General features: G+C 51.1%; 1 protein-coding gene and 1 pseudogene across 11 annotated transcripts in view; both read right to left on the bottom strand.

Annotated features, from left to right (window-relative positions):
* Window positions 1-7,130: 7,130 nt before the first annotated feature.
* LOC132476592 (large ribosomal subunit protein eL31-like) lies at window positions 7,131-7,508 on the bottom strand (annotated as a pseudogene).
* A 2,566-nt stretch (window positions 7,509-10,074) lies between these two features.
* The window catches only part of TNRC18 (trinucleotide repeat containing 18), an 83,476-nt gene continuing 76,099 nt past the window's right edge, over window positions 10,075-17,451 (bottom strand). For all 11 annotated transcript variants that reach the window (XM_060120048.1, XM_060120054.1, XM_060120052.1 and 8 more), the window contains 4 exons: window positions 15,814-17,135; window positions 12,134-12,370; window positions 11,922-11,996; window positions 10,075-11,586 (listed from right to left, as the gene is read on the bottom strand). In XM_060120048.1, the coding sequence (XP_059976031.1) occupies window positions 11,380-11,586; window positions 11,922-11,996; window positions 12,134-12,370; window positions 15,814-17,135 (1,841 nt within the window). In that variant the 3' untranslated portion in view covers window positions 10,075-11,379. The remainder of the gene's footprint in view (window positions 11,587-11,921; window positions 11,997-12,133; window positions 12,371-15,813; window positions 17,136-17,451) is intronic.

Below are 17,451 nucleotides of genomic sequence, written 5' to 3'. Positions count from 1 at the left end.
CGGATGGCCGTCTGTGTCCCCTCCACGCCCAGTGCGCTGGGTTGCTGGGCAGGTGCCCGTGGGGGCCGGCCTGAGCTGCCCTGGGTAGGGGGCGGGTGGCAACGCCAGGACCTTGGCCCCGCCTCCTCAGTCCCGCCATTGCACACTGGCTCAGGGCCACTCAGACCGGCAGCACTGCTCTCATTTCTTCCAGCGTGGGTGCAGCTGGGAGGGCTCCGCTCCGTGTGTTTTTGTTCTGTTACTGCCTTGCTCTTCTTAACAGCAATCCCCGTTGTAGCCTCCTCCACTCTCTTTTTTTGAAGTGTGACTGATGTACAGTATTATATGAGTTACAGGTGTATAGTATAGTGATTCACAGTTTTTCAGGATTGAACTTCATTTATAGTTATTATAAAATATTGGCTATATTCCCCACGTTGTACAATATATCCTTGTAGCTAACTTTACACCTAATAGCTTGTACCTCTTACTCCCCTACCCCTATCTTTCCCTTCCTCCTTTTCCTCTCCCCACTGGTCACCACTAGTTTGTTCTCTCTATCTGTGAGTCTGTTTTTTTTATGTTATATTCACTAGTTTGTTGTATTTTTTAGATCCCACATATAGGTGATATCACAGTATTTGTCTTTCTCTGTCTGACTTGTTTTACTTAGCATAATGCCCTCCAAGTCCATCCATGTTGTTGCATATGGCAACATTTTGTTCTTTTTTATGGCTGAGTAGTATCCATTGTATATATGTTCCACACCTTCTTTATCCATTCATCTGTTGTTGGACACTTAGATTGCTTCCACATCTTGGAAGCTGTAAATAAAGCTGCAGTGAACGGTGGGTTGCATGTATCTTTTTGAATTAGTGTTTTGGGGGGGGTTTTGTATGTATACCCAGGAGTGGAATTCCTAGGCCATATGGTAGTTCAATTTTTAGTTTTTTGAGAAACCTCCATACTGTTTTCCACAGTGGCTGCTCCGGTTTACATTCCAACAGTGTACGAGGGTTCTCTTTTCTCTACATCCTCGCCAGTATTTATTATTTATGTTCTTTTTGATGATAGCCATTCTGACAGGTATGAGGTGATGTCTCATTGTGGTTTCGATGTGCATTTCCCTGATGATTGGTGATGTTGAGCGTCTTTTCATGTGCCTGTTGGCTATCTGTATGTCTTCTTTGGAAAAATGTCTATTCAGGTCTTCTGCCCATTTTTTAATCAGGTGGTTTTTTTTTTATGTTGCGTTGTATGAACTATATATTGATATTCTGGATATTAACCCCTCATTGGTCATATCGTTAGCAAATGTTTTCTCCCATTTAGTAGGATGTCTTTTCATTTTGTTGATGATTTCCTTTGCTGTGCAAAAAGCTTTTAAGTTTAATTTAGGTCCCATTTGTTTGTTTTTGCTTTTATTTTCTTTGCTTTAGGAAACAGATCCAAAAAAATACTGCTACGATTTATGTCAAAGAGTGTTCTGCCTATGTTTTCTTCTAGGATTTTTATGGTTTCCGGTCTTAACATTTAGGTCTTTAATCCATTTTGAGTTTATTTTTGTATATGGTGTTAAGAGAGTGTTCCAATTTCATTCTTTATATGTAGCTGTCCAGTTTTCCTAGCACCACTTGTTGAAGAGACTGTCTTCTCCACTGTATATTCTTGCCTACTTTGTTATAGATTAATTGGCCATAAGTGCACAAGTTTATTTGTGGGCTCTCTATTCTGTTCTATTGATCTATTTGTATGTTTTTGTGTCAGTACCTTAATGTTTTGATTATTGTAGCTTTGTAGTACAGTCTGAAGTCAGGGAGCATGATTCCTTCATCTCTGTTCTTTTTTGAGACTGTTTTGTCTATTTTGTGTTTCCATACAAATTTTAAAATTATTCTATTTCTGTGAAAAATGCCATTGGTATTTTGATTGAGATTGCACTGAATCTGTAGATTACCTTGGGTAGTATGGGCATTTTAACAATATCAATTCTTCCAGTCCAAGAAGACAGTGTATATTTCCATCTGTTTGTGTCATCTTCAATTTCTTTCATTAATGTCTTACAGTTTTCAGAGTACAGGTTTTTTCCCCTAGGTATTTTATTATTTTTGATGTGATGGTAAATAGGATTGTTCCTTGATTTCTCTTTCTGATAGTTCATTGTTAGTGATTACAGATGCAACCAATTTTTGTATATTAATTTTGTATCCTCCAATTTTACCAAATTCACTGATGAGGTCTAGTAGTTTTCTGGTGGTATCTTTAGGATTTTCTATATATAGTATCATGTTATTTGCAAACAGTGATCGTTTTACTTCTTTTCCAGTTTGGATTCCTTTTTCTTTTTATTGCCTAATTGCTGTGCCTAGGACTTCCAATACTATGTTGAATAAAAGTTGCGAGAGTGGGCATTCTTGTCCCTAATCTGAGAGGGAATGCTTTCAGTTTTTCACCATTGAGAATGATTTTAGCTGTGGGTTTGTCATATATGGCCTTTATTATGTTGAGGTATGTTCCTTCTATGCCCACTTTATGGAGAGTTTTTTTTTTATCACAGTGGATGTGGAATTTTGTCAAAAGCTTTTTCTGCATTTATTGAGATGATCATTTGGTTTTTATTCTTCAGTTTGTAATTTGGTGTATCACATTGATTGATTTGCAGATATTGAAAAAATCCTTACATTCCTGGGATGTCCCACTTGATCATGGTGTATGATCCTTTTAATGTACTGTTGGATTTGGTTTGCTAATATTTTTGAGGATTTTTGCATCTGTGTCATCAGTGATATTGGCCTGTAATTTTGCTTTTTGAGATATCTTTGTCTGGTTTTGGTATCAGGGTGATGCTTGCCTCATAGAATGTACTTGGAAGTGTTCCCTCCTCTGCAATTTTTGGAATAGTTGGAGGAGGATAGGTGTTAACTCTTTTCTAAATGTTTGATAGTATTCACCAGTGAAGCCATCTGGTCCTGGACTTTTGTTTGTTGGGAGTTTCTAAATTACTGATTCAGTTTCATTACTGGTAATTGGTCTGTTCATATCTTCTACTTCTTCCTGGTTCAGTCTTGGGGGATTGTATATTTCTAAGAATTTGTCTATTTCTTCTAGGTTGTCCATTTTATTGGCATAGAGTTGCTTGTAGTCTCTTAAGATCTTTTGTGTTTCTGTGGTGTCAGTTGTACTTCTTTTTCATTTCTGATTTTATTGATTTGGGCCTGCTCCCCCCCCCTTTTTTTTTTTCTTGGTAAGTCTGGCTAAAGGTTTATCAAATTTGTTTGTCTTTTCTAAGAACCAACTTTTAGTTTCAGCTTTTAGATCTTTTTCTTTTCTTTCTTTTTTTTGGTCTCTATTTTATTTATTTCTGTTCTGATCTTTTACAACGACATCTTTCCTTCTACTAACTTGGGGTTTTGTTTGTTCTTCTTTTTGTGGTTCCTTCAGGGGTAAGGTTAGATTGTCTGAGATTTCTCTTGTTTCCTGAGGGAAGCTTGTATCACTATAAACTTCCCTCTTAGAACTGCCTTTGCTTTGTCCCATAGAGTTTGGAGCATCATTTTTTTTCGTTTCCACTTGTCTCTAGGTATTTCTTTATTCCCTCTTTGATTTCTTCAGTGATCCATTGGTTGTTCAGTAACATATTGTTTAGCCTCCACGTTTGTGTTTTTTGCAGTTTTTTTCTTTATAGTTGATTTCTAGTTTCATAGCATTGTGGTTGGAAAAGCTGCTTGATATAATTTTAATTTTCTTAAGTTTACTGAAGCTTGTTTTGTGGCCCAGCATGTGATCTATCCTGGAGAATGTTCTGTGTGCACTTGAATTTGTATTCTGCTGCTTTCAGATGGAATGTTCTATGTATATCAGTTAAGTCCATCTGGTTTAATGTGTCATTTAAGTAAGGCCATTGTTTCCTTACTGATTTTCTGTCAATGGATGATCTGTCCACTGATGTAAGTGGGGTGTTAAAGTCCCTTACTATTATTGTTACTGTCAATTTCTTTCCTTATGTCTGTTAATGTTATCCTTACATATTTTAGGTACTCCTGTGTTGTTTGCATATATATTTACAATTGTTATATTTTCTTCTTGGATTGATCCCTTGATCCTTCTTTGTAGTGACCTTCTTTGTCTCCTGTAACAACAGTCTTTATTTAAACTCTATTTTGGGGAATTCCCTGGCGGTCCAGTGGTTAGGACTCCACGCTTTCACTGCAGGAGGCCTGGGTTTGATCCCTCATCAGGGAAGGAACTATTAATCCCACAAGCTGCATGGCATGGCCAAAAAAAAAAAAATCCTGAAGTCTACTTTGTCTGAAAAGTATTGCTACTCCTGCTTAGTTTTGATTTCCATTTGCATGGAATATCTTTTTCCATCCCCTCAATTTCAGTCTGTTATGTGTCTCTAAATCTGAAGTGAGTCTCTCATAGTCAACACATATGCAGGTCTTTTTTTTAATCAATTCCGCCACTCTGTCTTTTGATTGGATCATTCCATCTATTTATTTACATTTAAGGTAATTATTGATATGTATGTTTTTATTGCCATTTTGCTAATTGTTTGGGTGTTGTGTTTGTAGGTCTTTTTTTCCTTTCTTGTTCGTGATTTGATGACTTTAGTCTTTAGTGTTGATTGTATTCCTTTTTCTTTTTGTATGTGTATCTGTTATAGATTTTTATGTTTTTTTGTTTTAATATTTTTACTGAAATATAGTTGATTTGCAGTGTTGTGTTAATTTCTGCTGTACAGCACAGCGACTCAGTTTTACACATATATACATTATTTTTAATACTTTTCCATTATAGTTTATCATAGGATATTGAATATAGTTCTCTGTGCTATACAGTAAGACCTTGTTGTTTATCCATTCTGTATATAAAAGCTTACATCTGCTAACCCCAGCCTCCCACTCCATCCCTCCCCCACCCACCTCCCCCTTGGCAACCACCAGTCTGTTCTCTATGTCCATGATTCTGTTTCATAGATAGGTTCATTTGTGTCATATTTTAGATTTCATATATAAGTGATATCATTATGGTATTTGTCTTTGTCTGACTTCACTTAGTATGATAACCTCTAGTTGCATCCATGTTGCTGCAAATGGCATCATTTCATTTTCGTAGCTGAGTAGTATTCCATTGTATACGTATACCACATCTTCTTTATCCATTTATCCGTTGATGGACATTTAGGTTGTTTCCATGTCTTGGCTATTGTGAATAATGCTGCTACGAACATAGGGGTGCATATATCTTTTTGAATTATAGTGTTGTCTGGATATATGCCCAGGAGTGGAATTGCTTTATCATATGGTAATTCTACTTTTAGTTTCCTGAGAAACCTCCATACTATTTTCGACAATGGCTGCACCAACTTACATTCCCACCAACAGTGTTAGGAGGATTCCCTTTTCTCCACATCCTCTCCAGCATTTATTACTTGTAGACTTTAATGATGGCCATTCTGACCAGTTTGAGGTGGTACCTCATTATAGTTTTGATTTGCATTTCTCTAATAATTAGCAATATAGAGCACCTTTTCATGTGCCTGTTGGCTATCTGAATGTCTTCTTTGGAGAAATGTCTATTTAGGTCTTCTGCCCATTTTTCGATTGGATTGTTTTTTTGTTGTTGAGTTGTATGAGCTGTGTGTATATTTTGGAAATTAAGCCCTTGTTGGTTACATAGTTTGCAAATATTTACTCCTGTTCTGTAGGTTGTCTTTTTTTTTTTTAATGGTTTCCTTTGTTGTGCAAAAGCTTGTAAGTTTGATAAGGTCCCATTTGTTTATATTTGGTTTTATTGCCTTGGGAGACTGACTTAAGGAAACATTGGTACAATTTATGTCAGAGAATGTTTTGCCTATGATCTCTTCTAGGAGTTTTATGGTGTCATGTCTTATGTTTAAGTCTTTAAGCCATTTTGAGCTTATTTTTGTATATGGTGAGTTTATTTTTGTGTATGGTGACGGTCTTTTCACCACTTGCTGAAGAGACTATCTTTTTCCATTGTATATTCTTGGCTTCTTTGTCAAAGATTAATTGACCATAAATGTGTGGGTTTATTTCTGGGCTCTCTATTCTGTTCCATTGATGCATATGTCTGTTTTTGTGCCAATACCATGCTGTTTTTTTTGTTTGTTTGTTTTTTTGTGGTATGTGGGCCTCTCACTGTTGTGGCCTCTCCCGTTGCGGAGCACACGCTCCGGACGCGCAGGCTCAGCGGCCATGGCTCACGGGCCCAGCCGCTCCGTGGCATGTGGGATCCCCCCAGACCAGGGCACGAACCCGTGTCCCCTGCATCGGCAGGTGGACTCCCAACCACTGCACCACCAGGGAAGCCCTACCACGCTGTTTTGATTACTATAGGTTTGTAGTATTTTCTGAAGTCTGAGAGGGTTATGCCTCTGAGATTTTTGGTTTGTGGTTACCATGAGGTTTTTATGTAGCAGTCTATATATATACGTAATTGTTTTAAGTTGCCAACCTCTTAACTTCAGATGCATTTGAAATACCCTACATTTGTACCCTCCTCCCCTCACGATTACTGATTTTTTTATATAAAGTTATTTTTATTTATATTATCTATTTTGTTTTGGCTGCGTTGGGTCTTCATTGCTGTGCACAGACTTTCTCTAGTTGCAGTGAGCAGGGGCTACTCTTCGTTGCGGTGCGCGGGCTTCTCATTGCAGTGGCTTCTCTTATTGCAGAGCATGGGCTCTAGGCGCACGGGCTCAGTAGTTGTGGCTTGCGGGCTCTAGTGCGCTGGCTCAGTAGTTGTGGCACACGGGCTTAGTTGTTCTGCGGCATGTGGCATCTTCCTGGACCAGGGCTCGAACCCATGTCCCATGCATTGGCAGGCAGATTCTTAACCACTGCACCACCAGGAAAGTCCCCAATTAATATTTTTGATATATTTTACATCTGATTATTTCGTGTATCCCTTAACTGCTTATTGTGGGTTTAGGTGGCCTTACTGCTACTTCTTTTAACCTTCCTACTAGCTTGGTGCGTGAATGATTTCCTACCTTTACTGTATGTTTGCCTTTACTGATGAGTTTTTTCCTTTCATAATTTTCATGTTTTTAGTTGTGGCCTTTTCTTTTTTTTTTTTTTTTTTTTGGCAGCAGCTCTGTAACTTTATTAGACAGTCAGCAGTTAGTTCTCATCCACATTAACTGTCTGTAGGTTTTTGAAAGTGGTGACAGGTACACAGGTAACCAGCGTATAGAGCTTGTGTGCCGAGTCTTCCTCTTCTTTCCGTTTTCTGGACAACCGCACATGGATACGGTATGGGACAGTCCTTATTCCCTTGGCCCAGACAGCTTTGTTGAGCCTGGTGTCAATGCGTACGTCTGGAATTCCCATCTCCTTCATGGCAAATTCCCGTATTTCTCTGAGTGCCCGAGGGGCACGCTTCTTGAAACCCACTCCAGGGATGCGCTTGTGAATGTAGGTGGTGTGTTGTTCTCTGGTCACCACCTCGTCGATGGCGGACCGGCCCTTCTACTTGCCGCCCTTGTTTGCGGGAGCCATCGTGCCCAGCTGGGGTTAGAAAAAAACTAGTTGTGGCCTTTTCTTGTTCACTTAGAGGTTTCTTTAACATTTGTTATAAAGCTTGTTTGGTGGTGCTGAACTCTTAGCTTTTGCTTGTCTGTAAAGCTTTGTTTCTCCACCCAGTCTGAACAAGAGCCTTGCTAGGCAGAGTCTTCTTGGCTGTAGGTTTTTCTCGTTCACTGTAAATATATCGTGCCACTCCCTTCTGGCCTGTAGGGGTTCGGCTGAAAAGTCAGCTGATAGCCTTGTGGGAGTTCCCTTGTATGTTGTTGTTTTTCCCTTGCTGCTTTTAATAATCTGTCTTTAATTTTTGCTGTTTTAATTACAATGTGTCTTGGTGTGTTCCTCTTTGGGTTAATCCTGTGTTGGACTCTGTGCTTTCTGGACTTGGATGACTGTTTCCTTTTCCAGGTTAGGGAAGTTTTCAGCTATTATGTATTCAGATATGTTCTCAACTCCTTTCTCTCTCTTCTCCTTCTGGGACCCCTGTAATGAGAATATTAACATGCTTGATGTTGTCCCAGAGGTCTCTTAAACTGTCCTCTTTTCATTGTTTTTTCTCTCAGCATCAGTGGTTTCCACTACTCTTGTTTTCCAGCTCATTGATCTGTTCCTCTATATCATTTAGTCTACTGTTGATTCCTTCTAGTCTATTTTTCATTTCAGTTATTTTTCATCTCTGGTTGTTCTTTATATTTTCTGTTAAAAACTCTAATTTCTTGCACTGTGCATCCATTCTCCTCCTGAGTTTTTTGATCGTCGTTACAGTCACTACCCTGAACTCCTTCTCGGGTAGATTGCTCATCTCCACTCCCCTTAGTTGTCTTCTGGGCTTTTATCTTGTTCCTTCATCTGGAACATGTGCCTGCGTCACCTCATTTTGCCTAAGCTGCTGTTTGTCTTTTTATGTATCTGGTAGGTTGCTTATGTTTCCCGACCTGGGGGACGTGGCCTTTCGTAGATGTCCCGTACATCCCAGCAGTGCACTCCCCTCGTCACCCCAGCTCTATGCTCTAGGGTTTCCCCTGTGAGGGCGGCGTGGGTCTTTCTGTTGCGCCAGGCTATGTGGGCAGGCTCGCTTGGCCCTCGCCCAGTTGGTTGCCAGGCTCTGCCTTGCGTGGAGGCTGCCGGCTGCTGCTTGGCAGGGCCAGGTCACCAGGTGGCTGACGGCAGAGCCCCAGGAGACTCCAGGGCGGTTGCTTGCCCACTGGTGGGTCCTGGGGTTAGTGCCAGACTACTGGCAGGCAGAGCTGGGTCCTAAGCCTGGTTGCAGGACCCAGAGGTCCCAGAGCTGGTGTAAGATCACTGGGCTGGGGGTGGTCAGGTTGTTCCTAACACAGTCAGGTGCGGGGTGTCCTGAAGCGTGTGCTGGCCTGCTAAGCGGCCAGGGCCTGGGCCCAGCTTGTCCCAGGGCAAGGTCTGGCGTGCCGTGGGCGGGCTGAGGGATTGTGGTTCTCTTGCATCTGGCGTGTGCCCCCTGGTGGGGGTGGCAGGGCCTGGGGCTGGCGCCTGGAGCTGAGTCCTGGGCTGTCTGGCGGGCAGGGTTGTGTCCTCAGGCGGTCTCCAGGCAGCCTGTCTGCTGCTGGGTGGGGCTGTGTCCCAAGCCAGCTGTTCGGCCGAGGGTTCCCAGCACCAGTGCCTACAGGCTGCTGGGTGGGGCCCAGTCTTGGCGCCAGAGGAGCCAGAGGGAGGATCCCACAGCTGTACCTGCCAGCACCAGGATATGCACGCAGGAGGCCCCGGAACGGCTGCTGCCGGCATCTGTGTCCCCAGGGCGAGCCGTAGCTGCTTCCCGCCTCTCCAGGAGACTTTCGAAGACCAGCAGGTAGGTCTGGCTCAAGATCCCAGGAAATTACAGCTTTTGCCCCGGGTCCCGGAGCGTGGGAGACTGTGTGTGCCCTGTAAGAGGGAGGTCTTTCTTTCCCCCAGCCCTGTGGAACTCCTGAAATTAAGCGCCACTGGCCTTCAAAGCCAAATGCTCTGGGGGTGCATTTTCCCAGGGTCGGACCCCTGAGCAGGGGGGCCTGATGTGGGGCTCGGAACTCTCCCTCCAGTGGGAGAACCTCTGCCATGTTAGTTTTTCTCCAGTGTGTGGGTCACCCACCTGGGGATGTGGGCCCAACTGTACGGCAGGTCCACCCCTCTTAACTGTCTTGCTGTGGTTCCTTCTTCATGTCTTTAGTTGTAGAAGATCTTTTTGGTAGGTTCGGTCTCTTTCACCGACGACTGCTCTGTAGAGTTGTGATTTTGGTGTGCTCGTGAGGGGGGCTGAGCTCAGGGTCTTTGTACTCTGACACCTTGGCTGATCTCCAGCTCCAGTCTGGCCGAGAGAACTTTCTGCACTGATGGACGCAGGCCAGCCGAATACAGTAGCCCACTAACCTTGTCTGTTGACCACCAAAGACAGTCAGTGCAGCCAAGAAACTTTTCATTTCTTTTCAAATAGGCTCGTGTTTAAACAGCCACACGTGGCTCCTCCCTCCAGGATCTGCATCCCGACACCAAGCCCACCCCAGCCCTTGAAATGAACCACTCCAGACAACGGTACTTTTCCAATTATAGCTTTTTTTCTTTTCTTTTTTTTTTATGAAAAAGGTCACACAGAATTCGCCAACAAACAAAATTCCAAAAGAAACTTAAAAAAAAAAAAAAAAAAAAAGGAAAACAATAATTCCCCCCAAAAACAAAACCGAAGTCTGGCTTTTCCTTCCCTTAAGATTGTCTGGACGAGGCCTCCGGTCCCCCGGAAGGCGCGGGGGCTGGTAAGTGCTTTCGTGGGCTGAGCAGGGCCGCAAGCTCGCCGGCCCCCTCTCCCCTCCCTCAGCCTCTGTCTCCCTAAGTCCTTCTCCATCCTGGGGGCGAGTACAGTACACCTGGGCCGGGGGGCGCATGGGGTGAGGTTGGGACAGGGGGCCCGTGAAGCTGGGTGCTAGACACGCTCATCTAACAGGAAATAAAAAATAATATTCTGCACGTCAGAATGTGTTCGCTTTTTTTTTATAATTTCATAGCTATTTTTTCACAGTTTTAAAAAGTTTATATTTATATATATTTATATATATTTATCTTTATATATATAATTAAAAAGCTGACTCCATTTGAAGGCGTATGATACAGGGGAGCGTCTCTTGGTACAACAAAACTGTACAGGTTAAGAACTGCCGCCTCCCTCCGGGTGTGGCCGGGACGAGGGTTTCAGCACCATGGGGGTTGTCTGTAGTGTGAGGGTCTGGACCAGCGGGGTGGGCCCTCCCCGGGGCCTCGGGGCACACTGCCCCCTCCCCCTGGCACCCCCCCCCCGGCACCTGGCTCTGTTCCCCAAGTCCAGGCCGTCCTGAGAGGGTGGAGGCCGGGCCCTGGGCAGGCACCCCAGAACAGGCCCGGCCTGGTCGCTGAGGCTGGGGGGGCGTGGGAGCGCCCCCGTCCCACGGTGGGAGGCTCGGGGCGGGCTCTGTGCCGAGGGGGCTGGGCACTGGGAGGACCCCCAAGCAGCGGGAACCCCTAAGCGAGCGTCAGGTGGGTTGCTCGGAAACCCCTGCCCACCGAATCCCCAGTTGGCACCGGCCTGAGGGCACCGGGACCTGGCCGAGCGCTTACAAGGTGCTGGGAACCCCTGAGGGGCCGGCAGAGCCCTACCCTGATCACGAGGAGCCCTCTCGTGGGGGCACCGAGGGGTCAGGAAGGGGGTCTGGACGTGTGCACATGTGCGCACACACGTGCATGCATACGGGCACACACATGTACACACTTACGCGCCAGGCTGTCCATGGGCACACTTGCATGCACACAACCAATGCATGAGGCCGCCGAGCCGTGGCAGTGATGGTGAGGGCCCCGCCGGGCCGGGCGCTCAGCAGAGCACAGGCACGCCGTCGGTAGAGAAGATCATGCCTGTGGTGGGCTCGTAGGTGCCCGCCAGGTAGTACAGGCCCTCGCTGTCCTGGTACTTCTTGGTCTTGAGCATCTGCTCGTACTGCTCCAGGCCCACCACCAGGCACTTGTGCGACACCGTCTGCACGTCGTTCTCGTCCACGTGGGAGGACTGGTACAGGGCGCGCTGTGGGCACACGGGCGGGCGTCAGGGGTAAGACCCCTCCCAGGCCCGAAGGACCAGAGAGATCCCCAGAGAGAACTCGAGAGACACAGTGGGGCTGAGGACGAGGATGGACAGAGACCAAGGGAGAGACCCAGAGACTAGGAGATCAAGAAACAGAGTTACAGACACAGACCGAGACACAGAGACCTGCGGAGTAAGAGACCAAGGGTGACAGACCAGGAAACAGCAGCTCAGGGTCAGAGAGACGGGGCGGGGAGGCCGAGGGAGCCTGGCCCCTCCCGAGGCCGCGTGGGGAGGGTTCTCGGAGGCCCCACCAGCGCCGCGCACTCTCCTACCTCCATGAAGTCCTTCCTCTGGCTGGAGGCTCGCAGGGCTGCGGGGAGGCTGCGGCCGGACTTCTGGTCCCAGTGCTGTGAGTGCAGACCAGGGGCTGCGGTGAGCCCGGGCCCCGCCTCGCCTGACGCCTGACCCCTGACCCCGACCCCAGGGAAGGGACTGCCCCGGCCATCGCCCCCCAGCACAGCCCGACGCCGAGGCCCCGGCCCACCTGGCCCTCGTGGAGGCGCTTGCCCGGGCTGGTCTCCTCGGGGTGGTAGAACCACTTGACGCGGACCACCATGTTGCTGCCCCACGACTCCCACATGCTCTGGATGCGGCCGATGTAGGGCAGGTTGGGGCGGCCGGCGGACAGGAAGACGGCGCAGTCCCCGATACGGATCATCTCCTTGCCGCGCACGATGGCCTTGTAGAAGAGCTTGCGGGCCTTGCCCTTCATGCCGCGGCGCTGTGGGCGGGCGAGTCGGCTCAGGGCACGTGCCCCGCCCCCGCCCCCCCCCCGACCCCGGGGTTCCGCAGCAGCGGCGCCAGGGGAGAAGCCCCCTGCTTGCTCTGATCGGGGAGCCCTCGCTCATCCCCTTGGCCGGCCGGGTTTCCAAGAGAGACTCCACGTGAACTAAGGATCCTGCAGCTGGGAGTGACTTCCAACTCCCCGTTGTGGAGCCGTGTCGGCCAACGGTGCCGGCGGGGCCCCAGGGACGCCCCACACGCGAGCGTTCGTGCGGCAGACGCCACAGCCACTGCTGGGGCCCAGCAGGATCCCCGCTCCTCCCACTGGTCCTGACACCAGCCCTCGAGGCACAGCGGCCCCTGCTGGCCCCCAATTTCCACACAGGGACCGAGAGGTCCCGGGAGGGGACACGGCTGCGTCTCCGGACAGAGCACGTCGCTCCCCACCCACGCTGCCCCGCACGTCGGGGCTACAACGAAGCACGTTCACACAACACCCCCCGGGGTCACGGAGCCGCTTGCTCACGGCACAGCCTCAGTCTACACCACCCCGAGCAGCGCGGGGTCTCAGTACCAGTCAGCCCCGCAAGCGGCCGAGCAGAGGTGAGGGAGTGGGGCGTGGGCAGCGTCAACCCCCACGCACGGCCGATTGCCCCGCCCCACTCCCCCACCCCCCGCCCATTTCCCCAGGAAAGCCACTAACAGATCAGAGCCCAGCCCGGCGGGATCCAGCACTGGGCCCACGTCTGCCAGACCCACACTGTGGCTGGATTTCTTTTTTTAATTCACTCAACAAACATTTCCTGAAGCCGCCTCAGTGCCCCCGCCTGGCCTGGCACTGGGACACACAGATGGGCAGGCTCCAAGGAGGGAAGAGACCGGCCATCAGAATCCAAAACCCACCGCCAGGCAGCTCTGGGACCTGTCACTGTCCCCAGGCAAACACGGAGAAGCCAGGCCTACGCAAAGCTCCGCTCTGCCCTCCAGTGGAGCCAGCGCGCCTTCTCCTCGACTAACCTGTAAAACTCGTTTCCCTTCTCGGACTGGCCACTAGGCGGCGCCAAAGCGTTTTTTGCCTTTCTTTTTTTGACTAAACAAGAAAAAACCCACATGCTCATTTCCTACCTTATCCAGCTGTCCCTTTTCTACTTTTAATTCACTGGGATCCCTGGTGAGACTTTTTTTTTTGGCCGCATCACAGCAAGCGGGATCTTAGTTCCCCGACCAGGGATCGAACCTGTGCCCCCTGCAGTGGAAGCATGGAGTCCTAACCACTGGACTGCCAGGGAATTCTGTGACAGACTTTTTAATGTCCAGGTTTCTTACGTGTTCTGTAAACTGCTCAAATTATTTTCAGCTCAAGGCATGGTACTGATTCAAGGTGACAAGGACGGCTAAGATCTCTAAACCAGCGCATCTGACAGCAGGTATGGTAGGCATCCATGGCTACTCTCCTCACAGATCTCCCTTGGTCCACAGAGTCTCCAGTGGGGCTGATCCCACCCCTGTGGCCAGCACAGGACTTGGTCTGGCCAATGCAAACATCCCATCCTTCTCCTGGCCGTTGTGATTGGCTCAAGGGTGCACTCGGGACCTAAGCCAAAGACGCGCCACCAACTTTAGCTTGAACCCTAAAAAAGACACCTCCTTCCTGCTGTTCACTTCTGAGCTGGTAGGTCAGCTGAAAGCTGCTGGGGCTGCCTGTTGCCAACAGGAGAGGGGCTGCTGGAGAAGGAGACCAGTACAGAGGAAGGAAGGAGAAACTCAAGCCTGGAGCACGGGCCCGAGAGTGGCTCTGAAGACAGCCCTCAGGTCCCTGGATCCAGCTGTACCTGAAGCCGGGCACCGTAGACTTTTCTATTAAATGAGTTTGGCCCTGTGCTCTGACCTCTGCAGCAGCAAGTGCCCCCAGCAACACTGACACTGGAACGTGCAAATGGAAGATGCTAAGATAAGGGACTGGCCAGTCACCGTGGGGGCAGGCTCAGAAGCCATCACTCCTTGATATGGCCCTGGATAGAGTGCCTGCCGGGATCAGAGCTCCAGAGGGGCTGCTCTGGAAGGTCTGAGTGTGGCTCGTCAGGAAAGATTCTACAAGAACCTAACACATTCAAGTTTGCTGTCTCAAGTGGTGGCCTTGCTAAGAGAGGCTCTTTCAGCCTGGAGCCAGCAATCGGGGGGTGGGGGACGCGCGTAAAGTCCGACAACTCACGCCTTGCAGGGTCGGAGCAGCAGATCATCTGCCCCAGGTTCAAGGTGGTGCCGCAAAGGCAGGGCAACCAGGAGAGCAGGAGCTGCGGGGGTCGGGGGAGGACCCTCCCCGACTTCCCACTCTGCAGCCCTTGCCTGACCAAGGCAGGGAGTTCCCCACCCTACTCTAAGGAGCCTTTGAGGGTGCAGCCTGTGGCAGGTGGAGTTGTCCACCCACCCACCCACCCTCGGGGATCCAACTGACCCTGGGTGGCACAGTGGGGAGCCCTAAAAGGCTGCTGCTAAGACAGAAACCCCCAAGCTAGTCTTGATTCAGAACAGCCTCCAACTTCTCCGGCCTTGCTAACGCAGCCAGGGAGCTGATACAATGCCAACATGCCAGAAGCTTCTTAAGCGGTACACTGGCCCCGCAAGCTCACTGCTGTCAGCCCCCAACCCCTAAAGCCTGCCTGGCGGCACCGGCATTAAAAAGGTCCAGACCCAGCCGGGTGCCTCCTCCGGGCCTGGCTCTGGTGTGGCCTCGGAGGACCGTGGACCAGGGCGGCAGACGCCGTGGGGAAACCCGACGGGCTGCACCCGTAGACAAGGAGCCTGGCTCATCCTGCCCAGGGGCATGGGATGGACTGGTGGCCTCCAGGCTGTTCCCCTTCTGCACACAGCAGCTTCTCGTGCGTGCGTGTATATGCAGGTGCGTGCACGTGTACGTGCATGCATTTGTGTGTGTGTGTACACGTGCGTCTGCTTGTGCCCAAGGCACAGGGAGGGCTCCTTCTGGAGAACAAACACCCACCTACTACAGGGGTGGCCACATGACTCAGACCCAGTCAACCAGAACGTTCTGCCTTGCGGGCCACACTGATTAGCTCAGGGGCAGGCAGTGACCCAGCCCGGCCAAGAGAGGGAAAGAAGTACCTTCTGCTGCGACTGCTAATTAGCCAGAAGCCCGGAGCCATTCGTTTTCAGCGGAAAATGAAGCAAACGCAAAGAAAATCAGGCTGTGTGGCCACGCGGTTCTGAGAGGCCCTGCGGCATGGCAACTAAAGGCCTGCACGGTAAGTGGGTCCTGCAGAGGCTGGCTCTGGGTCCCGGGGACCAGAGGCAGTGCTGCTGTGTGAGGGGCAGGACTCTGGTGGAGTCAGACGGACTCCACACCCGTCACCCCGACTCTCTGCCGTGGGGCTGCTGGGAGGCCAGAGAAAGACACGTGGGGACGACCCCGCCCCCAGCTACCTGGGTGGGCTTGCCGAACCACTTCCAGAGCTGCCGGGCGGGCAGGAAGGCGGCGATCTTGGGCCGGTTCTCCACCGACGGCAGGCGCTGACGCTTGGCCAGCTCCTTGGTGGTGGGGAGGTGGACGCCCTCCCTCTTCTTGGGCCGGCTCTTGGCCCCGGCCTGGGCCTTGGGCTGCACGGGCTGCGGGGGCTGCGGCGGGGGGGCCTGGGGCGCGGGCACGGGCGCCTTCTTGCCTGGAGAGTGGGCCGAGGCGCGGGCCTTGCCCGCCTGCTTGGGCGCCTTGCTGGCGAGGGCCGGCGGGGCAGAGGGCCCGGCTGCTGGGGCTGGGGCGGCCTCGTCGTCTGAGCTGCAGGAAGAATCGTCGGTGGTGGAAGAGGACGAGGAGGACGAGGACGAGGAGGAGGAGGAGGAGGAGGAGGAGGACGAAGAGGAGGACGAGGAGGAGGAGGAGGAGGATGAGGACGAGGACGAGGACGAGGATGAGGACGACGAGGACGACGAGGAGGAGGAGGAGGACGAGGACGAGGACGAGGACGAGGAGGACGAGGAGGCCCTCGAGCTGGAGGCGCTGCAGTGCCGGCCGCCGCCCTGGCCGTCCTCCTCTCCCTCCGTCTCAGAGCTGCTGCTGCCGCTGCCGCTGTCGCTGCTGCTGCCGCCGCTCTCCGACTCCTCGGCCCCGTCCTGCTCGGCCTGGCCCTTGTCCGGGCTCTTGGGGCTCCCCGAGTCCTCGAACGTGAGCGCGGCCCCAGGCTCCTGGGCCAGGTCGCCATCCCCGGCCTTGGGCCGGGCCGCCTTGGGCTCGCTGCCGCTGGCCCCCGGGGGGTAGCTGCCCAGGCCCAGCAGGCCCTTGGGCTCCTGCCAGCCCCCCGCCCCAGCGTCCTCCCGCAGAAGCAGGGCCTCTTTGGCCTTCTTGCTTTTGGGCGACGTCACACCCTCACGGTCCAGCTTGACGAGCAGCTCGGCTTCTTCCCCGGGCCTCCGGGCGCCCTTGGTGGCCGACTCCTCGGCAGCCCGGGCCTTCTTGGGCTTGGGGCGCGTGGCGGGCATGGTGATGGGCATGGCGACGACGGTGGTGGGGGCCAGGGCCGCGGCGGGGGCCGGCAGCTCCCCAAAGGGCTCGGGGGCCGGGCAGCTGGTGAAGGCGGACGGCGCTGGGCTGGGCTGTCGGGGAGCTGGGCGAGCCTTGGGGGCCTTGGCCCGCTTGTCCACGGATTCTGGGGGGCTCTTCTTGGAACCTGGGGTGCTGATGGGCTCCAGGGCCAACGGGGTACTGGGGACTTCATCCGTCGAGCCCCCCTCCTCCAGGACGGCAGCTCTGTCTAGAAGAGAGAAGGAAAAAGGCCAGTGAGGCCAGGACTTGGCGAGCCAGCGGGCCCGTCCCCGTCCCGGCTCTGCCGGGTCCTGAGCGGGGCTGGGGCGGCAGCCTCTCGCGCCTTAGTTGTCCACATGCGGTGGCCCCAGAGTGGCCCCCGGGAGCCTGGGCTCTTAGCCCAAAGCACTTTGTTCTGGACTCTGGAGGGAACACAGCTGGCTGGATCTCAGCTCCGCCTCTGACAGGTCAACACGCCTCCCTGAGCCTCAGTTTCCTAATCTGTCACAGGCTCCAAATAGCCCTGCAGCGCCAAGTTCCCGCAC

This window comes from Mesoplodon densirostris, chromosome 16, assembly GCF_025265405.1.
Source record: "Mesoplodon densirostris isolate mMesDen1 chromosome 16, mMesDen1 primary haplotype, whole genome shotgun sequence".
NCBI lineage: Eukaryota > Metazoa > Chordata > Mammalia > Artiodactyla > Ziphiidae > Mesoplodon > Mesoplodon densirostris.
This window is presented reverse-complemented; position numbering and strand designations above follow the sequence as displayed.